This window comes from Halichoerus grypus, chromosome 6 (genome assembly GCF_964656455.1).
Source record: "Halichoerus grypus chromosome 6, mHalGry1.hap1.1, whole genome shotgun sequence".
Lineage (NCBI taxonomy): Eukaryota > Metazoa > Chordata > Mammalia > Carnivora > Phocidae > Halichoerus > Halichoerus grypus.
The window spans coordinates 4,901,915-4,929,231 of NC_135717.1; the positions used below are offsets into that span (position 1 = coordinate 4,901,915).

Sequence of the window (27,317 nt, forward strand, 5' to 3'; positions counted from 1 at the left end):
TTACCTCAATACAAAAAGGTTAACTTTTAAAAAGGCAAAATAAGGACATTTCAGACTGAGAATAAAACAAAACAAAAAACAGAGTTCATCACTAGCAAGCAAAGTTAAGGGAAGTCCTTTAGCCATAAGGAAAAGCAGCAGATGGAAATCTAAATCCACATAAAGGAATTAAAAGCAGTGGAAATGATAACTGAATAGGTAAATATATAGATTTCTAAACACATCTTAACTACTTAAAGCAAAACCTTTATAATTTGTTTAAGGCAAAAATAACACAATATATTGTGTGATTATAACACAGGTAGATGATGACAATGGCACAAATAAATGCCAGGAGAGGGGAGATGAAAATACACTGTCACCAAGTCCTTACGATACACAAGTGGACTATTACCTGAAGGCAAACTGTGATAATTTAAAGACATATGCCAAACCCTAAAGCCACCACTAAAAAAAAAAAGTTACAGAAAATATGCCAAAAAAGATTAACTATCATAAAATTATTCACTCCAAAAGCAGAAAAAGATGAAAAAGGGAACAAATGGGACAAAGAGAAAACAAACAGCAAGCTAGTAAGTTTAAACCCAACCAGATCAATTAATCAATCTCATTAAATACAAATGGCTTATACCCCAAAATAAAACACAGACTAAAAAAAAAGAAAAAAGAAAAAGAAAATTACATTATGGGCTGTCTATACAAGAAATCCACTTTAAGTATAGACACAAATAGGTTAAAAGTAAAAATATGGAAAAAGATATACCATGCTAACATTAATCATAAGAAAACTGGAGGGGCTCTATATCAAAGTAGATTTCAGAACAAAGCATATTATTTGGGATAAAGAGGGTAATTTCATCAATTATGAATAGGTCATTTCATCAGGAGGTCATAATAATCTTAAATGACAGAGCTTCAAAACACAAGGCAAAACTGATAAAACAGAAAGAAAAAACAAGGGCACCTGGGTGGCTCAGTCAGTTAAGCATCTGCCTTTGGCTCAGGTCATGATCCTGGAGTCCTGGGATCGAGTCCCACATCGGGCTCCCTGCTCAGTGGGGAGTCTGCTTCTCCCTCTGACCCTCCCCCCTCTCATGCTCTCTCTCTCTCTCTCTCATTCTCTCTCTCTCAAATAAATAAAAATCTTTAAAAAAAAAAAAAAGAAAAAACAAATTACAAATATATTTTATTTCAACAGACCTCTCTCAAAATTTGATAGGACAAGCGGACAGAAAAGCAGTAAAGACACAGAAGACAGCCTCAACAACATGACAACTAACTGGGTAGTCAGTTACAGAACTACCTACCAAGTAACTGACCATCATCAGCATTTACAGAAACTCCAAACAACAGAGCAGACCACACATCCTTCTTAAGTACACATGGGACATTTACCAAACTAGACCATGTTCTGGTGCGTAACACAAGTCTCAAGTTTAAAAGGATTCAAACAAAAAATATACTCTGACCCCAAGAGAATTAAATTAGAAATCAGTAACAAGACAATTTCTGGAAAATCCTCAAAACATTTGGCAACTAAACAACACACCTCTAAATAATCCCAAGGGCAATTAGAAAGTATTTGGGACCTGAATAAAAATGAATATGTGAAATACCAAAATGTCTGGGACACAAGTCAAGCAGCACTTCAAGGGAAATTCATGGCATAAAACATAATGGAAAAGAAGATCTCAAATTAAATGACCCAAGCTTCCCCTTTAAGAAACTAGAATACGGCACATTAAATCCAAAGTAGGCAGAAGAAAAGGAGTAATAAAAAGAATAACAAACAGCAATGAAACAGAAAACAAAATAACAATGAAACCAAGAACTGATTTTCTGAGAAGATCAATAATAAGGTGAATAAAAAGGGATAACAGAACATTATGAACAACTTTATGCTGGTACATTCGACATGGAAGACAAATTCCTTGAGAGACACAAACTACCAGTGCTCTCTGATGAAAAAAATAGATAACCCGAAGAGGCCTATAACTATTAAAGAAATTAAATTATGTGGTTAAAAACCTACCCATGAGAAAACTTCAAGGCCCAGATGGCTTCAATGAAATCTACCAAACATTTAAGAAATAACACCAATTCTACAAAAAGTTTTCCAGGAAATAGGAGAAAATAATCCCAACATATTTCATGATGCCACCATGAACCCTGATGCCAAAAATCAGAAAGAGGCATGGTAAGAAACTATAAACTAATATTCATTATCAACGAAAATTTTAAAGTCTTAGCAAATCCAATGATACATGGAAATCGTAACGCATCATAACCAAGTTGGGCTCATCTCTGGAATGCAAATTCGGCTTAACATTCAAATTAACACTCGGCAGGGTAAAAGGCACCTATGAAAACTCTCAGCTAACAATGTACGTAGAAGTGAAAGACTAAAATGCCTTCCCCCTAAGGTGAACAGGGAGACTCGGCTGTGGCATCTACTTCCACCACATCCATCCAACACTGTAATGGAGGTCCTGACCAGTGCATCACAGCAAGAAATAGACAGCATGCAGACTGGAAATGAAGAAGTAAACTGTCCGTATGCACAGATCACATGACTGACTCCATATAAAATCTTAAGAAATCTTAAAAAAAAAAAAACTACCAGAATTAATAAATTTACCAAGATTGCAGGATACAAGATCAATATCCAAAAATCACTTGCATTTTTATAGTTTAGCAATAAACAATTAGAAATTGAAATTCAAAAATATTATCATTTATGATAGCTTCCAAAAATATGAAATATTTAGGGATAAATCTGATAAAAAATGTGCACATTATATTTGTACATTGAGAATTAAGCAATGCTACTAAGAAAAATTAAAGAGAACCTAAATAAATGAAGATGTATACTTTGTTTAGGGGACAGAAAACAATACTGTGTAGGGGCGCCTGGGTGGCTCAGTCGTTAAGCGTCTGCCTTCGGCTCAGGTCATGATCCCGGGGTCCTGGGATCGAGCCCCGCATCGGGCTCCCTGCTCGGCGGGAAGCCTGCTTCTCCCTCTCCCACTCCCCCTGCTTGTGTTCCCTCTCTCGCTGTGTCTCTCTCTGTCAAATAAATAAATAAAAATCTTAAAAAAAAAAAAAAAAGAAAACAATACTGTGTAGATGTCAACTCATCCCAAATTAATTCATAGATTCAACACAATGCCAATCAAAATCCCAGGACACTTTTTTGTAGAAGTTGACAAATTGAGTCCAACATTGATTCGGAAATGCAAAGGACCTAGAATGGCCAAAACAACTTTGAAAAAGGACAAGATTTTATTTATTTTGGAGGACATTTATATGGAGGACTTTCCTGATTTCAAAACTTTTAAATATATAGTAATCAAGACACTGTGTTATGGTGTCAAGATAGACAGTGGATCAGTGTAACAGAACAGAGTCTAGAAATAGAGCCATATGGATATGGTCAATTGGTTTTTAACAAAGAAGCAAAGCCAATTCAGTGGAGAAAGGACTAACTTTTGAACAAACAGTGCTGGAACAATTGGATATCCATACTGAAAAACCTGACCTTCAATCCATTCTTCACACCACAAATAAAAATTAACTCAAAATGGATCACTGACCAATATAAAAGCTAAAACTATAAAACTTCCAAAAGAAGATAGAGAAAATCTTTGTGACCTCTGGTGAGGCAAAGATTTCTTAATATAACACTTAAAACACAATTGATAAAAAGAAAGAGTAATGACGTGGAATCCTTCAAAACTAAAAATGTGTTCTTCAAAAGACAGTGTGAAGAGAATATTCTTCTCCAGACTGAAAGATAATATTTGCAAACTACATATCTGATAAAGGACTTGTACCCAGAATATATAAAAACTCTCAAAACTCAACAAGAACACGACCCAATTTTAAATCAAGCAAAAGATATCTTTATCTTTTGGCACTTTAGCCAAGAGAGTATACAGATGGCAATTAACCACATGGAAAAAGGTTCAACATCATTACTCATTAAGGAAGTGCAAAATAAAACCACAATAGGGTAGACTTGCTATACTACACACCTATCAGAATGGCTGAAGCTGGAAAGACTGACCACCCCAAACATTACGGGGAGATACGGAGCAAATGGAACTTTCAGTCACTGCTGCTGGGAATGTAAAATACCAGAATCCCTTTGAGAAACAGCCTGGAAGTTTACCTTAAAGTTAGCACACACATATTACAGGACCAAGCCATTCCACTCCTAAATATTTACCCAAGAGAAAAGAAAACATGTCCTTACAAAGACCTGTTTATAAACAGGTATATAAAAATGTTCATAGTAGCTTAATCTGTGATGGCCCCAAAAGAGAAACAACCCAAATGTCGATCAATAGGTGGGTGAATGGAGAAACAAAATGTGGTGTATCCATACAATGGAATACTACTCCACAAGAAAAACTATTGATACATGCAACCACATGGAATAATGTTAAAATAATTGCACTAAGTCAAAGCAGCCAGGCAATATAAGAATATATGCCTGTATAAATCCACTATATAACATTCTAAAAAAATACAAACTAATCTATAGTAGACAGAAAGTATATCAGTGGTTGCCTGGGGTCGAGGGGATGAGGGGTAGGAAGGGGTAGAAGGGAGTGATTTCAAAGGAGCACTGGAAAGCTTTAGGGGTGATGAATATATTCATAACCTTAATTGTGGTAGTAGTTTCATGGGAGTATACAAATGTCAAAATATATCAAACATATATTTTAAGTACGTGCAATTTATTATATATCAATTGTAGCTCAATAAAGCTAAATAAAAGGAAATATACCTAAGTTATATGTATACAGTCATACATATAATAAAGAGATGTACCTAACTTACATATATACATATATATATATATGAGTACGCCTTGATATACCTAAATAAAGGTAAAATAGAAAGCACGAAAACTACCAACAGCAAAGAAGATAGAAACCTAATTCTGGACACCTGGAGCTTCTGAATTTTTGTGTCGGTCCTGCCTCTCACGGCCCAGGTGCCAGTGCTGGGTTTTCATCCACACCCTACTTTCATTAAGCACAAAAGTAAGGGAAAAGGGAAAGCTGTCTGTGGGGAATGAATTATGAACTTAGGGGGGAAATGAGGGCAAACAAAACGTTCATTCTGTAATTTAAAAGCCCTTGGCATACCAAACACCTCTGGACAGTGAGATTCTAGGTGATTTTCCTTTGGTTTCTTTAAATTTTTCTGTACTTTCCAAATTCTTTTTTTTTTTTTTTAAAGATTTTATTTATTTATTTGACAGAGAGATAGACAGAAGAGCACAAGCAGAAGGAGTGGCAGAGGGAGAGGGAGAAGCAGGCTCTGCACTGAGCAGGGAACCCGATGCGGGACTCGATCCCAGGACCCTGAGATCATGACCTGAGCCGAAGGCAGACGGTTAACCATCTGAGCCACCCAGGCGCCCTCCAAATTCTTTACAAGCATTATTTTGCTCTTTGGGGGGGAGGGGGGTGCGGGACAGTTTTAAAAGAACCGGTTTAAATTCTCCATTAAGTAAAGAACTATTCAAAAAGAAGCCTCAGGAGTTTTCACCTGTTCATAATTAATGAACAGCACCCAAACACACACACACACACACACACACACACACACACACACATCTCAGCATTAATGTAGATCAAAGAACAGGGAGATTTCATTTATAAGGATGAAGGATATTTACAATATATTTAGAAGCTCAAACCTCAAAAACTAGATACTGTTCTAAATTCTGAATTTCACTAGTCAACCACTGGGCTGGCTGTCACCTATTAAAGACATGATATATTTTAACTGATTTCCTGCCCTTTAGGTTGAAAAGGGAGTTCATACACACTAAAAGGAAAGTCCTGTATGAACTTTCAGGAGGTTGGAGGCCGCAACAAGAGGTTCCTCTCCACTAAGACTTATAAGCCTGCAAATGAATCAAGCCTTACAATACAGGATGGAAGCCAGGAGAGACAGGATTTCTTAACTCTGCTTGGCCCCAAGCTGCTGGCGGCAGACATTTATGTCACATTTTTTTTAGCAAGTGTATAGAAAGCCAGCAGGGGGTTCAGAAATGCCAAATGCCGATAAAATAGGTTTCTTTTTCAGTAACTTCACAGGTCAAATTAGGTGCAAAATGATTTTTATGCAACCTGAAAACAAACCTTAAGAGTCTTCCTCCGTGGTTTCTAAAAAAATAAACCAATTTCCTAGTGATCATAGAATTCTTGGCTGAATTCTTCACTTTCATTGCAGAGAAAAAAATGAAAGTAGGTTAGCATAGCACAACACTACACAAGTTAACAGAACCCAGAACACTTACATGTCTTGGAGTGTTCGTGAGATAGCATGTAATTGGCAAGAGGTGGCGTGTAAGTCAAACACTGCAGTGCTGCATTGGCAAAACAGGTATTGCCCAAATTCTGGAGCCCGGCTCCAACTCTATGAGTCTGTTGCCACTTAAGACAAATCTTCTCAGATGGGAAAAGAACTTTTTGTGGAGGAGCAATGCCATCACCTAGGGCTAGAAAAATAAACAAGAAATGTTTAAAAACAAAGCTTTGCACGTTTCTCAAGCTCAATAAATAGCAACACATCAAACTAAATCTGGTCAAGATTAGGTTTTTACCAGCTAACCAGAAATACAGGGAAGAAAGGGACATTTTAAAAGACAGATCCTAGAATGTGGGAAATCGAAAAGATTTGGTTTCTTCAATCAGTAAACTGCAATGACCAAAGGGGGTGTTAACAGAAACTTAAAGACATCCACCAAATGCAAAGTACAGACCTTGTTTGGATGTTGATTTCAACAAACCAACTGTTAAAAAAAATGACAATCAGAGAAATTTCAATGTTGACTAGAGTTTTAATATAAAGATGTTTAAATTTTTAGAAAAGAATTTTTTAGGTATACAAACTAAAATATTTATAGATGAACTACAAAGTCTTGGATTTGCTTTACAATGATGGGAGGGGAGTAAATGGTGAAGGTATGAGTTGATAAAGCTGACTGATGTCTACATGAGAGTTCATTCTAACTACTCTTTTATATCTACTTAAAAATTTTTCAACACCATCTACAGAAAATGCAGGCTGAGCCCACTGTCTGTAACATTTGCTGTGGATGCTTCTACGCAGTACCCCACCATCACTGTCCTCTTCACCAGCACTGTACTTCTAGAGTCCTTCTTAGCTGCCAGACAGTCTCAGTCTAACTGCTGGTAGTGACATCATCCTCATTTTACCAGAAAGGAACCCGGCTCTGAACTCAGGCTGTTGGGCACCACTATCCACATCATAAGTATATGCTATGTTGCCTAAAAGATGTTTATCTATTTTCAAGACTTATAAACAGATTATTAATAATAACTATGCTAACAGAACTCAGGTAAAGCTCAAAAACTTATTTAGGAAAGTTCGATCATCCGTATGAAGACTACCTTTTCAAAAGTTTGCTAGTTCCTTGGTGCTGCTGGAGATGGAAATGCCTTAATGGATGGTTCCCTATTTTACCAGAGAAATTAATGGGTTTAAGTATGCAAAGGTAGGCTTCAGCTCAGTGGGAACAGAAAGAAAAATTAGGAAAAAAGAAATGAGTCTTCAGAGAATGGGACAAGGGCTCCAAAAAGGGCATGGCAGTGAGTTAAGTGTGAGTTAAGGCCTGAGGGAGAGAAAGGAACCCCAGCAAGTAACGGGAAGTTGGAGTCAGTGGAAAAAAGTCCTATGGGAAAGTCTTGCTGGTGGTGAAGGTCTTTAAACTCTATGTGTAACATTCAATTAAATTGTTTATTTTGTGACATAAACTTCCCTCCCACCCAAAACACCCTTCAGCAAATCATACCACCCACCACATCACAATATCACATTTACTATGAGGATGCAAGACAATATAAGGACCAAATTATTCTAAGCCAAATGACGTTCTGAGTAGGAACTAATCTATTTTCTTTGCATTTCAAAGCTTTCAAATCCAAAAGTCTCAGAAGTACCAACTAAAGTGTCAATGTCTTATTTAACCAGATGAGTTTTAACAAATGTAACCACATTTACACAGTTTTAACAAATGTAACATTTACATTATCTGCTGTCTTTCAAAGAGCTTTATTACCACAGATGATTTTAACTGGCCCAAAACCCAAAAACTAAAAAACAACCCACAGTTGGGTAGAGCCATTTGTCAAAAGGCAGTCGTTTTTTAAAAACATCTTCAGGGCGCCTGGGTGGCTCAGTCGTTAGACGTCTGCCTTCGGCTCGGGTCATGATCCCAGAGTCCTGGGATCGAGCCCCACATCGGGCTCCCTGCTCAGCGGGAAGCCTGCTTCTCCCTCTCCCACTCCCCCTGCTTGTGTTCCCTCTCTCGCTGTGTCTCTGTCAAATAAATAAATAAAATCTTTAAAAAAAAAAAAAAAATCTTCAGGGGCGCCTGGGTGGCTCAGTCGGTTAAGCGGCTGCCTTCGGCTCAGGTCATGGTCCCAGGGTCCTGGGATCGAGCCCCGTGTCGGGCTCCCTGCTTAGTGGAGAGTCTGCTTCTCCCTCTCCCTCTGCCTGCCTCTCTGCCTACTTGTGCTCTCTATCTGTCAAATAAATAAATAAAATCTTAAAATCTTCCAAAATTTTCAAAGACAAACATCTACTTAGGGAACTACAGGTAACTGACAAGTTAACAAAATGCCCACCTCAGATCTCACCGAGATGAAGTTTATCCTTCAACAAATTAAGAATAAAAGAAACTACAAATATTATAATAACTAAAAGTAACGCACCCTGTTATGATACATGTTAATCATGAACAAGCAGCACAGGAAAATGAAGCCTGTCAGACAATGTCGCTGCTGGCCACTCGGGTGGCAAGAGGTCTCGCAAAAGACGACCCCCTCCAAAACTGCCAACCATTGACAGCATTTATACCAGAGTTTCTTGGAGTGATTCTGTCTTTAAAAAGTAGTACCTTGATCCTTTTGTGGTGATGGTTTTGATTTATCAGGTACAGATGAACTTGAATAAACTACAGCACCAGGTACTGGTCCTAAAGAAAGTGTGTGATTTGAAACATCATTTAGCGAAGACACAGCTGCCCAGCTGGCAGAACCTGCGTCCATGTCTCCAGGTGAGACCGCCTCAGAGCTGCCAGGCTGATTCTGATAGGCTGATGGGTCTGAAGATTCAGAAGCTTTGTCAACTATGGTCATTGTTCAACTCTGCAAAAGACAAAACACATGCAGTTGTTCTATAAATTGATATATATATATAATCTACTTCATCTACCATTAGATCTTGGAAAATTATCCTACTCATATTTAATTACTGTCAAATAAGTCACTATAATAGAAAAACAGCAGTAGTTTTTAACTTTGAAATCATTCCCTTGGAACATTTTAGCATTGTGCTCATCTGAACATGTCAACAATTTTTTATTATAAAACCTTCAAAGAAATATTTGATTGGATCTTGTCATTCTATTCCAAGCCCCCAAAAGTCTCATATTACAGTATATAATTAGGGACCTCAGTTTCCAATTCTATACATTTACCAAAAACCTATATATTTTTTTTCTCCCTATCGCTTAAAACTAGAATGTGAAATGCACTAATACATTTGACTCAATTTTCAATTCACAGAGTTCATCAGGGAAAAGTCTCAACTACATGGGAGAGAAAAATCTAGCTTTAATTTTGAGCTTAAGTCCAAAATGACTTGTTTGAAATATATTATTTTTTTAAAAAATAGGAAGTCTTACGTTTGAAAAGTTTTTCTGAAGCGGCTCATTTATTTGGTATATATGACTTTTTAAATGAAGCCCATAAGACATTACTGACATCAAACTTGAACACAAATACATGTTATAAAGGGGTAATTATAATTTTCTCTCTGAATCCTATTTTTAAATCTTGGGACTACCACTAATTAAGCATTTTCTATATGCGGGGCACTGTGTTAATCACTGAACACAGATTAATTTACTTAATTTTCATAATGGACCTATGAGAGATTGGATAGAATCTACAGGGTCTATAAAAATGGAGCAATTACAACCCAAACTAGTCAGCAACCGGAACCAGGCACCTGGCCCAACATTCCCAGCAAGGGTTCCTTCTGGCTATACTGACCTAGTCACTGGGGTCCCTTTAGGAATGTAAACTGCCCAGTGACAACCAAATCGAGTGTGCCACTCCTCTATAGATAACCCTTCTCTCAGGCATGCCCCAACTGCCCCCGGGACAACATCTCAACACCCAGGCTTGGCACAGCCTGGCCTAGGAACCGCTCCCCATGCTCCCCAGCTTCCATTCCTACCTGCACTCTCTGGGCTATTCACATGCTGTTCTTTTTTACCTCACGCTCTTCCAGCCTTCCACCTCCGGCCAGTTACCACTTACCACTTCTCAGTTTAGAATTCATTTCCTCTGGGACACTTTCCTTGACAACAACCCTCCCCCAAGACTGGGTCTGAACCCCTCCTGCAAGCTCCCACAGCGCCCTGCCGATTTCTATGGTAGCGCTCCAGCACCTACTCCACGGCTGGATTCACTTGTTACTCTCCATCACACTCGTATTTATATGCCCGGACCTGGCACACAGAAAGCTGGCCACACATGTGCTCAACAAATGAATGAATCCCGAAGATAGGAAGTAACCAGGGTTTGCTTTTAGCACTGGCTTATGCTGAGTGATTTATATACAGTATCTCATTTGTATTTAGTATCTCATTCCTACTTTGAAGTAGGAACAGCCTTTAAAACTTGCTTTAAAAAATATTCAGTGCAGTCAAGGGAAAGAATAAATACCAACATTCATGCCACTTCAACAAATGTTGTGATGCACAGTCTGCTCACAGTAAGGTTCTTTTAAAAGCCTCAATTTTGTTGTAATTTTAAATTACGGCATGATTGTAGCCCCCTGCCCCGAAAGCACAACCTTAAGAATTTTTTGGAATCTTATGCAGAAATGAAAAAGTTGATGTTAGATTAGATCTTAATAAAATAATAAAAACTGAACTATTCTAAGTGAATTTAAGATACAGGATTTCATTCAGGAAGAAAGCTTGAGCTGTATTATCCAAATAAAGTCTACAGCATGAAACACAGTGGAGGTAAGCAAGAGTAAGAAAACAAAAGAGGAGGAGGAAGAGAAGGAGGAGCAAAAGGAAGAAGAAAGCCAAAACAGACTGCCAAGGAAAGGTTAATTTGGCTTCATTTACAATAACATTTAATAGCAAAAAACCTCAATTTTCCCAGGATAAACATCCCTTCAGGACAATCATTAACAAATGACCAAATAAAACCATTTTACTTGCTCCAATTGCCTTTGGGGGGGGTGGGGGTGGGGGTGGGGGGGCTCTTAAATGAAAAAAAAATTAAGGAAAGCATACAACTCAATCATCAATAACCATACAGCATTATAATTCTGGGAAAACAAACCAAAACCATCCATTTGTCTTCATTTGTATATTCAGCCCATGAATACTTATCCTAAAACCACCAAGAATCAAACTAAATTGCACTGGCTACAGAGATACCCTTTCTACAAGCCAAACAAAGTTGTATAGGACCTAAGATTAATAAGTTACACGTTCTTTACTGTTAGTAAAGCTTCTAAACATTACGGTTATGGTTATATCGGGGCTTTTAAGCAACTACTTCCATGAAAAGTTAAAATTTCTCTCAGCGTCTGCTAATGATACACAAAAAGTTACAAAAACATGTTTGAAAAAAAATGAGTACATGAATCAAGGCAGGAGGTGTGTGGAGGAATGAGACTAATCGACTTCACAAATGTTTGCTTTAAGTGCAATCTTTTATTCAGAAGTCTTAAGATTTTCAGTCCCTTATATTTCTATCAAATACCAGAATACATTATTCTTCTTCATTTTAAAAATAAGCATACAGCTGTTTTAAACATTGTGGCACTGCACATAAAGGCAATAATATTAATACATGTAGAAAAGAAACTGATACACTCTGCTTCTTCATAAACAATGTAATCCACGTTCTTGTAACATTTCTATTTAAGTGGAAAACACACAAGCTTTAAAAAGAACAGCCTTGATTGCAATTATTTTTAAGTAAATAAAACGTCTAGCCTTAAACCTTTACAAACCAAACTGTGTAGACTTGATTCAATGATAGGAAAAGAAAGTGAAACTGACCTTAAATAAAAACAAATAAGTAAAACTGATTATTCATATCCCCTATGCACTTTGAATGAGTCCAAAGAGTGAAATTATCTTTAAAATGTAGCACTCTTTTCTGAGACGCCACAAAAACGTATGAGAACCTGTATTACTATTGTTACCTTAAAAAAGAGGTGTTAACTGAATAGTTTCTCAAGCCGTTTTACTGTTATCTGAGCGTATTTACTTTAAATAACCAACATGTTTTCCTATAAACAAGTAAACCCTAAGGCCTCCCTGAATATAAAAGCGCTATTCAACAAAAGTAATCTCAACTGCATTCATTATAACAAGGTTAAAGTCCTAGATTGTAAAACTTCTGTCCCGTCAAAATTCCATTTCAAACATCTGAAACTGATCACCCTCTCCCCCGACCCCCTCCAGGTAAGTTGGCTCTTCCTGCCCCGAAGATAAAGAGCAGGACCGAGGCGCACACGCTTTTGGGGACGCGCCGCCGGGGCCGGCGGGCCCCTCCTCTCCCCCTCGAGGGTGCCCGCTCCGCCCCGGCGGCCGGCGTGGGGAACTCGGACACTCCGCGGAGCAGCCAGGTGGACGGCCCCGCGAGGGGTACCGGCGTGCCGCGGAGGGGCGCCGGGGTGGGAAAGTTTGTCTCTCTGGGGGGTGCGGTGGGGGTGGGGAGGCGAGCCCCGGGCTCCGAGGGCCGCTGGGGGCGGGAGGTGGCAGCCACGCGGGGGGCGGGGGGCGGCGGGCGGGCCGGGGACGCCGGGCTCCGCGGCCGGCGGCCGGCACACGCCCACCGCGGGCAGACCCGTGCGGGCCAGGCCGCCCCGGAGCCGCCCGCCCGGCCCGGCCCACGGGCCGAGGGGGCGGGCTGGGGCCGGGTGGGGGTGGGAGGGCAGTGTCCATGGCAACCAGGGGGGTCTGGCCTCCCCGCGCAGCCCGGCTCTCGGGGCGCCCGACCGCCCCGGCCACCGCCCCCTCCCCAGCGGCCTGGCCCGGCCGGCGGTAGCGGTGCTGCCACCGGCGCCGCGGGGTCCCGGGCGGCCCGCGGCTGCGAAGGGGGCGGCGGGCGAGGGGCCGCGCCAGTCCCCCGCGGGCCGCGCCGGCTCAGGGGCGGCCGGGCCAGCTGCGGCCGAGGCGAGCGGGGCGCTCCGCGGGCCCCACGCCGGCCAGCGGCGGGCGGGAAGGAGGCGGGAGCTTACCTGACCCGGCTCGGCGCTCGCTCCATCCCCCTCGGCCGCCGCCGCCGCCGCCGCCGCACACAGCCCAGCCGCCCGGCGGGGGACAATGACGTGCCTCCATCCGGGCACCGCCGCCGCCGCCTCCGGGTCAGCGCCGCGCCCGCAGCGCCCCGCCGGGCCGCCAGGGGGCGCGCCAGGGCCGCGCCCGCACGCGCCGCCGCCCAGGGGCCGTCGCACAAGAGGCGCGGCGCGCAGTTAACGGGCCGGGCGAGCGCGGGAGGGGCCGTCGTCAAAGCGCCGCGGGCGCAGGCTGGCGCGCGCGTCACTGGAGCGCCGGGGCGCTGCGGGACGGGCGCGCTGATTGGCGGAGCCGAGCCGCGCGGCGCGGGCCGGGGCGGTCTTTCCCCCGAGCCGTCGGCGGGAGCGGACCGTGGGGCGTGCGGCGGTCGCGGGGCTCGAGCCAGGTCCTCGCTGCGCCCGTCCGGCCTGCGCGGGGACGCGGCGGACCAAGCGGACACGGCTCCCGGGGAGCCTCCCTCGCGCGCTGCGCCGCTCGTCCCTCGGCCTAGCGAGCCAGCATTTAAGGACGCCGGAGCCAGCGGGGCGCGAGCTCGTAGTCCGACTTCGTAGACTGCGCGACGGGAAGGGGAGAGTTTGAAGCCTGGCTCCCGAAGAGGACAGGGCCCTGCCCAGCCCGTCATGATTGCACCTCAGATCCAAGCATTCCACGCTCTTCGGGGCAGCTAGACCAGCTCTGGCTCCCCAGTGCCGGATCCATACCCCCAACCACTTACTGGATGTCTACGCGGCGAGATTGAGCCGAGAGCTATTTAATTCATCGCTGCATCTCTCCTCCTCCACGACCCTGTTTCTCTCTGATGGGTTCTCTGCTTTAAGGACAAGGCACTCTCCTACACTAACCTGAGCCCTTCCCACGCTCTAATCCCTAACACCGAGTCACATCCGACCCTCCCCGAGGCGACGACCTCGCCACACCCATTCCCTCAGTCTCCTTTCTGATGCTCTCCTCCTAATCTCAACTCCCTTTCCACCCTTATTTTTCTGTGATCTTCTTGATCTTCCTTGATCTTTCAATAACACAGGTCGAACGTTGCTCCCCTCAGAGCCTTCAGCCTCTTTTTGGCCCGCAGAATAGTCTAAACTCCTTCACCTGACATTGAAGCCTCAGTTACCTTTCTTCTTGTGTGTGTCCCCAGCCATAACAGACTTTTTTCCTACAAACACCCCATTCCTACATCTGCTTATAGAAGCCCTGCCCCTGCCTCTTCTTCATGGAGCCCTGCTTGAATCCCCCATCAGAATCTTATTACTCCCCCTTCCAAGACTGCACATATTTTTATGGTGGCGCTTAGTATTGTTATGGAAAGAAATCACTTGTTGATTACAATATCAGTTGTGTGTTTGGAGCACAACATTGAAGTACTTTGGGGAAACAAAAAGGGAAAAGGTGAATTCCAAACCTCCAAGATTCAGTGCTCACTTTTGGGATTAACACCACAACTTACTTCCTGATGAAGAATGGTTATGGAATATCACCTTGGTGGCCCTTTCAACACTAGTAAGAGATCTGCAAGATCAGAAGGGCTGTAGGGATGGACTCAGTAATTTACTTGCCTTTCCCCCAAATGACTTTGAGATGATTAAATAGAGAATGAGAAGGAATTAAAGAGCCAAATCCTTAATATTCACCTGAGTCTTGTGGTAGTTCAAAATGCTTCCCTTGAAAGTCACACTAGATGTTTGCCTTCTAATTTCATTTTTCCACTCAGTATTCTATTCACAAAGTACCCCCACAGTCTGCCTCTTAATACAGTACCTGAGCAACTTATGTAGGAAGAGGGGTTTTGTTTTTAAGATTTTATTTATTTACTTGACAGACACGGTGAGAGAGGGAACACAAGCAGGGGGAGAGGGAGAGGGAGAAGCAGGCTTCCCACCGAGCAGGGAGCCCGATGCGGGGCTGCATCCCAGGACCCTGGGATCATGACCTGAGCCGAAGGCAGATGCTTAACGACTGAGCCACCCAGGCGCCCCAAGAGGGGTTTTGTTTTGTTTTGTTTTTTAACCATCCCTTAGTTCTCCACCAGAACAGGCTCTTGGGGGCGGGAATACTCAGCCCCCTCCACCCCTCTCTGTGCCTTGAAAGCAAACAGAGGGCCTTTTCCTCTAAAGAATTTCAGTGGAGCAAACTGAACAACATAAGTGGAGAAGTTACAAAGGATATTAGGACTTCAAACAGCTGGGTCTTTGGCTGAGATGGTAAGCCAACTTGCCCCAGAAATTTGTTTTCTTCCAGACCAGCGCTTAATCCAAAGGGAATGCTGTTTGGAGATTTCACTTTGCCTCTGTTCTTACCAACTGTGTGACCTACACAGATTACTCAGCCCATTGCCTTTACCAAAACTGTCTTTATGCTGAAGGCAAACTCACCCCAGGTGCACTACCTCCCAATCCAGATAAAGAACAAAAAGTGTTAAGGGTGATAAGTTAGATTTTCTGAGAACCTCCAGACAACTAGGGAGCCTGTAGTGGATGCTGTAAATGCCCTACCAGACCCCCTTTACTGGCTGATGCACCCATTCCCCCCCCCACAGCTGCTATGAGTATTAGCTGCTAATAACTCACAGCTGCCCCTTCTCTTGACAGCTGTCCTTGGCTGAAGGGGGGGAGCTGGTTCACGGGGAGGTTAACCATGCCTACCACTCCCTTACAGCCTACACCAGTGGCCCACTGACAAAGGGGTTCAGAAAGGCCTTGCCTCAACTTGTGACCAGCCTTGGGGTGCAGTGCATGCTCCAAAGCCCCAGTGGGATCAGAGAGAAGTTTGTCTTCCATTACATACTGGTTTGACTCCTTTCCCTGCCCTCTTCCTCCCTTCCCTTTCTCCCCAGAGCACAGTGCATATATAGCACGGGAATCTGAATTCTGTTTCAAGCCCTGCTTCTAAGTTGCCTGGCTTCAGACCGGGTACCAGAAAAGGTCCTAGGAAGCAAAGTCTAAGGATAAGATTCCAGGTGATATGGGAGGCACTAATCTCCATGCCGTTGCATAAGACTCCCACCTAGGGGAAAGTGGGATGGGAAATGAGTAGAAGGGCATGCATTGGCTTATTCAATCTCTCTGGTGTTTGTGAACATCGGGGAAAATAGGCACTGAAAGATCTGTGAAATTCGATGACCACTGCTGCTTTCAAGAAGGAAAATGATAGGGTCCGGGCAATTAGTCATCAATGTAAAGCAAAGCATAAATACCAGAGAGACGTTTTAGTGCCCTGCCATGATGATCATCTGCAGTCAGAGGATAGGCAGGCAATCCCGAGGACCAGGCTCAGGGCTTCACGTTGAAGAAACAGAACTTTAGAAGTGATTGACTTCTCTCAGCCATGGTCAGTCTCCATCACCAAGGTCAGGGCTCTGATTAAGAAGAGGTGGAATCCCAAGACTAGGGATAAGATTGCTCTGAACCCTTTGGGCCTTCAGAAGTGGCCCATCCCAGCCCCCCAACCTGAAGACAATGCAGAAGCCTCAAATGAGGCAAGAACCCTATAAGACAATGCATTCTTTAGGATCTGCCCCCATAGCCCCCATGGCCATGAGACCAGTTGCTAAGGTTAAGTCTCATTATGGGGCCTGAATGGACAAGTGTTAGTCCTACTTAGGGAGGAGAGGAATGATACATTGAAGGAGCTGTAGGACCTGGCTGATACATACCAGCAGGACTCTCAGTAAGCCTGTAAATGGATCTCAAGGGGCTAGATCAAGGGTAGGGGAGGGGTAATAAGGGAGAGTTTGTAGATATAGGGGCACCCTCCCACAATTTTGATCTAAACTTTGTCAAGGGCCCCGAGTGGGCCGGTTCTGATACACTGTATGGATGGTATTTGGCAAAAAGAAATGAGCCACATTAAATAAGGACAACACCATGGCTTCCATGGTAGATAGTGGAAGAAGGGCTCAATAGGCCCGGGGAAATGAACTGACTAGCAGAAGAGGCCTGGAAGACACTGCTTCCCAAGGTCATGGGGGGTGGGGGCACCATCGGCTTTGAGAAACTCAGTGGTGGTTGTCATCCGTAGGTCAGAGGGGTAACTGGATCCTAGAGTGACAGAGGCTGGGTGGCAGCATTTACCCCTCAGAAGCAAGGTGGGCATGAGTGGGCAGCAGGGTTAGCACGGCAGAAGGAGCACCTGACTTGCAGGGATCCATGGAGGCCAACAGATCATGGGGCAAGATAGATGGGCAGTCAACAAAGACATACTAACTATGATAACAGATCATGGAGCAAGATAGATGGGCAGTCAACAAAGACATACTATGATAACAGATGATGGAGCAAGATAGATGGGCAGTCAACAAAGACATACTAAATATGATAAATATATATATCATTTGATATAGTCAAAATCACCTTTCCAATTTCACCACCTGAGCCAATTTTCAGATCCCAAACACCCATTCAGTAAGAGAAGCCAGATCCATGGACGTGTACACAATAGCGATTCTCCAAATACTTCACCAAAGAAACCTCTGGCCATTTAATTTGTTTGGGTAACCATAGACTGGGAAAGAGGAATACCTGGATATTTCCAGGCTGTTGGTTTATAGAGATAATAAGGATGGATGGGAACCTAAAGCACCCCAAAGGCTCCCTTTTTGCTAAGGGAGTAAGAACCTACGGGGTCAAGAAATACACTGGGTCTGTGGGCCTACAGTGGTCATTTCCCAAGTTCCCAAACATAATATCCAAATGGTCATACTTACAGGTTGACAGAACCCTCACATTGGTTCCTTGACTTGTAGAGTATGAGTTAGTCTAGTAGAAAAAGCCACATGGAAACCCCCAAACTGCCCTCTCTGGCCAAAAGAGTAACTCTCGGGGGGAATGGCTGAGAATATTAATGTTGTACCTTATGCTTATAAAGGGTGCAAGGCTATTGGTCTCCAAGCACGCCAATTTAATTCACCAGTTCTGGCCCCTGAAAACACTGGATGAGTCAGGGAGGGTGACAATCAACCACTGTGAGCATAACTAGCAAGGACTTCTCTCGCACCAGCTTAATTTCACCACTGCACGCCCTGTCCCTGAGAGTTCCGCACCCACAACAGAGTGTAGTACTTAGAATCTCTCAGTCAACCCTTGCTCTAAGCCCCTCAGAACAAACAAGACCAGACCCTTTACTGCTTACAGCTTTTACTCATAATCACTGTGAACAAAGAAGAAATCGCATAAACACCAAAAAAATGGATTAGTCATAAAGCATATTTGAAAGAAGTACCTACCATGTTTTGCCACAAAAGAACACAAAGAAAGAAAAGAAAAAGAGTACCTACCTTTCACTATAAGAGTACTCAGATGACACCATCGATAGACTTGTCCCCACAGCCTGGGTTGAGACATAGTCATCACAGAGTGCTGTTTGGGGACAGACACACTAGATATAAAGTCCAGCTCCAGTTTTTATTTATTAATTGCATTCTTTGGTCTTGTTTTGGGCTCTCGTGAAATGAAAGGTTTGTTTTATTTATCAAAGCCAACTTTATCCTAATGGATAATTAACACCCCTTCCTCCCAATCCAACATAAGACATTAAAGCTCAAAAGTTTTCAAGGAAAGATACATTTGATTTGGGGCGCCTAGGTGGCTCAGTCTTTAGGCGTCTGCCTTCAGCTCAGGTCATGATCCCAGGGTCTTGGGATCGAGCCCCATGTCCAGCTCTCTGCTTGGCGGGAAGCCTGCTTCTCCCTCTCCCACTCCCCCTGCTTGTGTTCCCTCTCTCGCTCTCTCTCTGTGTCAAATAAATAAATAAAATCTTTAAAAAAAAAGATACATTTGATTTTTCTGAGGATCACTGTCTCCTCTGAAGGAAATCGGAGACTATGGGTCACCAAATCTTAGACCTGGTTTATTTTTAGGTGACAGATCCCAAGTCACTCCTTTATGTATTGCCAAAATATTAATTTAAAACCCAGAATAAACCATGCATTGGAGATACTGTATCTATTTTCCGGAGACCATTTTGTTTAGAATAGAGAGTTATACATAATTAGTTACTCCACATCATGACAATGCTCCAAATCAAGAAGGTAAAGCTTAGGAGGCACTGGGAATAACTCTCCCAGTAGATGACATTAAGGAAAAGTTTTATGAAGGCGGTGACACTTGAAATGGGTCTTTGAGGATTAAGTAGAACTTTTTTCTAGGCAAATAAAGGGTAGGAAAAGGATGTCAGGATTTCAGGAGCAAACGCTATTTGGAAGCAAGTAAAGTTTGTCACCCTTAGAACTCTGTTGCCCTTGGAAATATGCAAAAATGAACACTGATAATACAGTTGATAGCAAGGAGAAAGTTCAGCATGTAACTTGATTCAGCAGGCCTGGGGTTTCAAAGGAAAAACTCTGAGAGGTCTAATCAGGTCTAACTGGCTGGTCGAGAGTATAAGGAAAAATACCACTTCCTAGATTTATAATGGAAATCAATACCTGTCCAATTCATGAACATGAATGCATGCTACCCTAAACAATGATTAAACATGGCCCTGGAAGTTTGCCCTCCCCCCCCAAAAAAAACACAAGATATTTCCATCAGAATGGAGAAAATTTATCTTCATCTGTATACCTCAATTTGAAAAAAAGCAAAAATACATGAGACCCATTAAGAGCTTTCAGGTAAGTGGCTGATTAAAACATGAATATAAGAAAGTCAATTGAATGTGAATTTACTTAATGCCATGGAACTATACACTTGAAAATAGTTAAAATGATAAATCTTGTATACGTTTTACCACAATAAAAAAGCCAATTGAGATCCATATACAAGCAATATCTAATTAGAAAAATAATAATCACAAGAATTAAAACAAAATACTAAGGAATAAATAACAAACTTGAAAAATGTACAGGGCCCAAAACTCATGACCAAGGGTCCTAAAAAAGATTTTTTTTTTTTAAGATTTTTCTGAATGAAGGATTATACTTGGGTTTGTAAAGATTTTAAGTATACTGTAACTGATCCCAAAGAAATTCTTTCCAGAACTCAGAAAAATGCCTGTAGTATGAAGATTAAAATAAATTTACAAATGCAATGCAGTTAGTCCTGAAAGGACTTCTGTGGCATATACTAAGATGTTTGAATATTCATCTGGGCAATAAAGCCATTCGTTAATATTCTCTCCAACAGCATATAGCTCCTTTCTCTTGAAACAGCTTACACATTCATTGAGCAAATACCCACCTAGCGTCCACTCTGAAAGTCAGGGAGAGAAGTGATGTGTTAGTGCCTGCCTTCAGTGAGCTTTTAGGATGTTTATATGAAGGAGTTGAGCAATGAGTGCCAATTTTGCAGGAAGGAATATAATGGGAGGGGGCAGATCAGTGGATGGGGAAGTTCACTCACTGAGACTGAGCCCTGCAGACGGAGTAGCAACGCGCAAGGTTAAATTAGTAGGGGCAACTCAGAGTGGAGAGACACAGAAACAGAGATGGGGAGAGCGAGTCAGGAGAGGAAAGGAGAACTTGATACAGAATTCACCTTGGTGAGTATCTGAAGGAAACTTGATCAGAACTGTATCAGAAAAATTTCTCAACATAGGGCCGTGTTAACACAGCAAAGGATGCCAAAGGAAGAGGCTCAGAGTTTCTCTGTTCTGAAGAATGACAAACGATGTCTGATGATAGACTCAAGTCTCGACAGTTTTTAAGAATATATTAGTGATTGTTAACAGTTAGAGGTTATTACGAGCCAGACGTTACTTGTAAAGATTCACACACGTTCTTGCAACTACCTCAGGAGGTAGGTACTATAGGGCACTTCCATCCTAAGGTGAGTTAACAGAGGCAAAGAGACGTTAACTAACCTGTGCAAGGTCATACCAGCTAGTAAGTGGCAGAATCCATATTCTTAAAGCTCTAAGCCAACACTGTCCTGGAGATCTTTCTGCAATGATGATAAAGTCCTGTGCTAACATAGTAGACACTAGTCACATGCCGCTGTTTACTCCTTGTACTGTGGCATGCTATGCCTGAAGAACTAGGTTTCAAATCTAAGTTTAATTTAAGTTAAAATGTCCACATGGGGCTACTGTATTGGACACACACAGCTCTAAGTTATTCTGATTAGAGAATGTTCACTGTAGAATTGTTTCTAATATTGAAAGAAACAACTTAAATGGGAGAATGTCTAAAACAGACTATGAAATATACACAACTGGAATGAGGGGCGTGGAGAAATCTGGTAAGAATTACAAAATCTGGACATCAGGGAGGAGGGTTGGGGCAAATATACATTGCATACGATACAGACCCACCCTGTCTGGGATCCCTGATTCTTTTCTGGTCTTCAACCCAACTCTTGTGGGTCCTGAATAAGCAGTCTCTAGTAATGTTAGCCAATAAAAATACAATGTGAGCCACATATGTATTTCTAAATTTTCTAGTAGTCACATTAAAAAAAGGTTTTTTATAAATGAGATTAATCTTAATAATATACTTGATTTAATCCAATATACCCCAAATATTATAGTTTAAACACGTGGTACGAGCCACATAGGAGGTTGCTCACTAGCCACTAGCCTATTGGATAATAAAAATCTGTAGAATACTAATCATCAGAGAAAAAACTATTCTATATCTACTTGGGGGAAAGTTCTCTAAGGCACATTATCAAGTGATAAAAGCAAGCTGCAGAACCATACATTAAAAAACAAAAACAAAAACAAAAAAACTTAAGGGCACCTGGGTGGCTCAGTCGGTTAAGTGTCCGGCTCTTGATTTCGGCCCAGGTCATGATCTCAGGGTCCTGGCATGGAACCCCACGTCAGACTCCACATTCAGTGGAGAGTCTGCTTGAGGATTCTCTCTCCCTCCTTCTGCCCCTCGCCCTGCTCACTCTCTCTCTCTCAAATAAATAAATCTTTTTTAAAAACACAAAACTCTTTAAGCATGGTATTTTGAGTTTCTATGATATTTAATAACTTACTTCACAAAAATTCCTTAGAGATCCTTCTGTTGAAGACTATCATGATATTTATAGAGCACATCTAACAATTTTTATCTCATTATTTTATTTTATTTTATTTTATTTTTTTTTAGATTTTATTTATTTATTTATTTGACACATAGAGAGAGCACAAGCAGGGGGAATGGCAGGCAGAGGGAGAAGCAGGCTCCCCGCTGAGCAAGGAGCCTGATGCGGGACTGGATCCCAGGACCCCTGGGATCATGACCTGAGCCAAAGGCAGCTGCTTAACTGACTGAGCCACCCAGCTTCCCCCATTGCTTTTTTTTTAAAGTGTGGTAAAATACAACATAAAATTTATTTTTGACTATTTTAAAGATTTTTTATTTTTAAGTAATCTCTCTACCCAACATGGGTCTCGAACTCACAACCCCGAGATCAAGAGTAGCACACTCCACTGACTGAGCCAGCCAGGTGCCCCTCAAAGTGTGCAATTTAGTGGCATTAAGTACATTCACAGTCTTCTGCAACCATCAGCACTATCTAGTTCCAGAACTTTTTCACTACCCTAAAGTAAAAACCTACACTCCCTATTTGCTCTGCCCACCAGCCCCTGGCAACCATTAATCTGGTTTCTATATCTGTGGATTCACCCATTCTAGGTATTTTATATGAAAGGAATCACATGCCATGAGGTGTCTTATGTCTGGCTTCTTTCACATAGCATGTTTCCAAGATTTATCCACATTGTAGGATATATCAGGACTTCATTCCCTTTTATGACTGAATAATATTCCACTGTATGGACATGCCACATTTAATTTATCCATTCATCTGCTGATGGACATTTGGGTTATTTCCGCCTTTTGGATATCATGAACAGAGCAGCTATGAACACTTATGTACTAGTTTTAGTTTGAATTCCTGTTTTCACTTCTTTGGAGTATGTACCTAGGAGTGGAATTGCTGGGTCATATGGTCAATCTATGTTTAACTTATTGAGAAACCACTATACTATTTTCCACAGTGACTGCACCATTTTGCATCCCCACCTGCAATGTTTGAGGGTCCCAATTTCTTCACATCCTTGCCAACACCTGTTATTTCCTTTTTCCTTTTCCTGGTGAGTATGAAGTGATATCTCATTGTGGTTTTACATTTCCCTAATGACTAATGATGTCGAGCATCTTTTCACATGCTCATTAGCCATTCATCTTTGAAATGTCTGTTCAACTAGTTTGCCAGTTTTAAATTGGGTTATTTGCCTTTTTACTGTTGAGTTGTAAGAGTTCTTTATACTGGTTACTAGACTCTTACCAGATATTTGATTGAGAAATATTTTCTCTCATGGGGGTTGTTGTTTTACTCTCTTGATAGTGTCCTTTAATGCACAAAAGTTTTTAATTTTAACGAAGCCCGTTTTTTTTTCTTTTGTTGTTTGTGCTTTTGGTGTGGGTTTTTAATAAATTCCCTTTATAATATTAAGGAAGTTCCCTTCTCTTGCTAGTCTGTTGCATGTTTTTATCATGACAGTGTTAGATTTTGTCACATGTTTTTTCTATATGAATTAAGATGATCAGGAGGTTGGGCTTTTTTCCCCCTTACTTCTATTAATGTGGTGTATTGCACTGATTGATTTCCTGCTTGTTGACCCACCCTTGGATTCTTGAGATAAATGCCATTTGTAATCATTGTAACATGCTTCTGGATACAGTTTACTAGTATTTTGTTGAGGATTTTTGCATTTATATTCATAATGGATATTAGTCTGCAGTTTTCTTGTGATGGTTTTGTCTGGCTTTAGTGATGTTGGCATCATAGAGTGAGATAGAAAGTGTTTCCTCCTTTTCTATTTTTTGGAAGAGTTTGAGAAGTATTGGTGATAATTCTTCCATAAATATTTTGTAGAATTCAGCAGTGAAGCCATCTTGTCCTGGACTTTTTTTGTTGGGAGGTTTTGGATTATTGATTCAATCTTCTAATTTGTTATACACCACATTAATAGAACATGATCTTCTCAATTAATGTAGGAAAAGCCTATGACAAAATCCAACACTCTTTCATGATAAAAAACACTCAATTCAGATTTTCTATTTCTTTTGGAGTCAGTTTTGGGAGTTTGTATGTTTCTAGTAATTTGTTCATTTCATCTACATTATATAATTTATTGATGTATAATTATTCATAGTATTCTCTTATAACCCTTTTTTTTTTGGTAAGTTTAGTAGTAAGGTCCCCATTTTCATTTATGATTTTATTTGAGTCTTCTCTCTTTTTTTCTTAGTCAATCTAATGAAAGTTTTGTCAATTTTATTAATCTTTTTGAATAACCAAATTTGGTTTTATTGATTTTTTTCTATTGTTCTATTCATGATTTCATTTATTTTCATTCTAACCTTTGTCTTTTCCTCCCTCTGCTAACTTTGGACTTAGTTTGCTCTTCTTTTTCTAGATCCTTAAAGTGTAAGTTACTAATTTGAGACTTTCTTTTAAATATAGACATTATTGCTTTAAATTTCTGTTTTCATCATGTCATAAGATTTGATTATTTTTGTTTTTGTTCATCTCAAAATATTTTCTAATTTATTTTGTGATTTCTTCTATGACCAATTTGTTGTTTGAGAATATTATTTAGGGGCGCTTGGGTGGCTCAGTTTGTTAAGCGACTGCCTTCGGCTCAGGTCATTATCCTGGAGTCCTGGGATCGAGTCCCACATTGGGCTCCCTGCTCAGCAGGGAGTCTGCTCCTCCCTCTGACCCTTCTCCCTCTCATGCTCTCTCTCTCAAATAAATAAATAAAATCTTTAAAAAAAAATGAATGTATTATTTAGGGGTGCTGGGTTGGTTCAGTGGGTTAAGCATCTGCCTTTGGCTCAGGTCATGATCTCAGGGTCCTGGGATTGAGCCCTGCGGTGGGTTCCTTGTTCAGCAGGGAGCCTCCTGCTTCCTCTGTCTGCCAGTCCCCCTGCTTGTGTTCTCTCTTTCTGACAAATAAATAAATAAAATCTTAAAAAAAAAAGAATGTATTGTTTACAAATAAAAAGAATATATACATTTTTAAAAAGTGCCTGGCTGGCTCCGTAGGAAGAGCATGAAACTCTTCATCTTGGGGCCATGAATTTAAGCCCCATGTTGGATGTAGCTGATTACTAATAAATAAATAAATAAATAAACTTTTAAAAAATATTTAAAAACAGAATATTGTTTAATTTATACACTTTGTGAATTCTCTAGTTTTCCTTCTAGATTTCTTGTTGCATTCCATTGTGGTCAGAGAAGATATTTTGTGTGATTCCATTTCTTTTAAATTTATTGTGACTTGTTTTGTGGCCTAATATATGATCTGTCCCAGAGAATGCTGGCTTATAGTGTTGTTTGCCTCCTTCATTTCCCCACTGATCTTCTGTCTAGTTATTTTATTCATTATTGAAAGTGAGGTATTTAAGTCTCCAAACTATTATTGAAGAACTGTCTATTTCCCCATTCGTTTCTGTCAACTTTTTCTTTGTATATTTGGGGACTCTGTTAAGTATGTATATAATCGTTACATCTTCCCAATGAATTCACCCTTTTATCAGTAAATAATATCCTTCTTTGTCTCTTATAATTTTGATTTAAAGTCTACTCTGTGGGGGCGCCTGGGTGGCTCAGTCGTTAAGCGTCTGCCTTCGGCTCAGGTCATGATCTCAGGATCCTGGGATCGAGCCCCGCATCAGGCTCCCTGCTCAGCGGGAAGCCTGCTTCTCCCTCTCCTACTCCCCCTGCTTGTGTTCCCTCTATCGCTGTGTCTCTCTCTGTCAAATAAATAAAAAACTTTAAAAAAAAAAAAAAAAAAAAACATTAAAGTCTACTCTGTGGGGCACCTGGGTGGCTCAGTCATTTAAGCGTCTGCCTTCAGCTCAGGTCATGATCCCTGAGTCCCAGGGTCAGACCCCACATCAGGCTCCCTGTTCAGCGGGGAGTCTGTTTCTCCCTCAGTCCCTCACCCCACTCTCGTGCTCTCTCTCACACTCTCTCTCAAATAAATAAATAAACTTAAAAAAAGAATAAAGTCTACTTTATATGACATTAGCTCTCTTCTGGCTATTATTAGCATGAAATATCCTTTTCCATTGGTTTTTTTGTTTGTTTTTTTTTTCTTTCAAACTTTGTGTGTGATAGAGGGTGGGGGTTTTTTGTTGTTGTTTTGAGGTTTTTATTTTTATTTTAAAAGATTTATTTATTTTTATTTGAGAGAGAGGGAGAGAGCATGAGCACGTGTAGGTGCAAATGGGGGGAGGAGCAGAGGGAGAGAATCTTCAGGCAGACTCCCTGCTGAGCACAGAGCCTGACTCAGGGCTTGATCTCATCACCCATGAGATCATAACCCGAGCCAAAACCAAGAGCTGGATGCCCAACTGACTGAGCCACCCAGGCGCCCCTAGGGTTTTTTTTTTATTATTCATTCTGCCAATTTCTGTCTTTTAATTGGAGAGTTTAACCCATTAAATTTAAAGTAAGGAAGAACTAATTTCTGCCAGTTTTCTATGTATGTTCTGGATGTCATATCTTTGTTGTTGCTCAATTCCTTCATTCCTGCCTTCTTTTGATTGTAGTGTCCTGTTTTTTTTTTTTTTTTTTTTTTTTTTTTAAGATTTTATTTATTTATTTGAGAGAGAGAATGAGACAGAGAGAGAGAGCATGAGATGGGGGAGGATCAGAGGGAGAAGCAGACTCCCTGCTGAGCAGGGAGCCTGATGCGGGACTCGATCCCGGGACTCCAGGATCATGACCTGAGCCGAAGGCAGTCGCTTAACCAACTGAGCCACCCAGGCGCCCTGTAGTGTCCTGTTTTGATTCCTTTCTCATTTCTTTATATATATATATTTATATATATATATATATATATATACACACACACATATGTATGTATATTTAGTTGTGCTCTTAGTGGTTACATTGGAGACTACAATGAACATCTTAAACTTGTAACACCTCAGTTTGAATCAACAACAACTTAGTTTTATAATATACAACAAATTTGTTCCTACATATTG

The 27,317-nt window shown here is 41.4% G+C and overlaps 1 protein-coding gene across 3 annotated transcripts in view; it reads right to left on the reverse strand.

Annotated features, from left to right (window-relative positions):
• The window catches only part of USP42 (ubiquitin specific peptidase 42), a 50,697-nt gene extending 37,224 nt beyond the window's left edge, over window positions 1-13,473 (reverse strand). For all 3 annotated transcript variants that reach the window (XM_078074310.1, XM_078074309.1, XM_078074311.1), the window contains exons 1-3: window positions 13,330-13,473; window positions 8,945-9,194; window positions 6,320-6,520 (exon numbers count right to left, since the gene is read on the reverse strand). In XM_078074310.1, the coding sequence (XP_077930436.1) occupies window positions 6,320-6,520; window positions 8,945-9,185 (442 nt within the window). In that variant the 5' untranslated portion in view covers window positions 9,186-9,194; window positions 13,330-13,473. The remainder of the gene's footprint in view (window positions 1-6,319; window positions 6,521-8,944; window positions 9,195-13,329) is intronic.
• Between the last annotated feature and the right edge of the window lie 13,844 nt (window positions 13,474-27,317).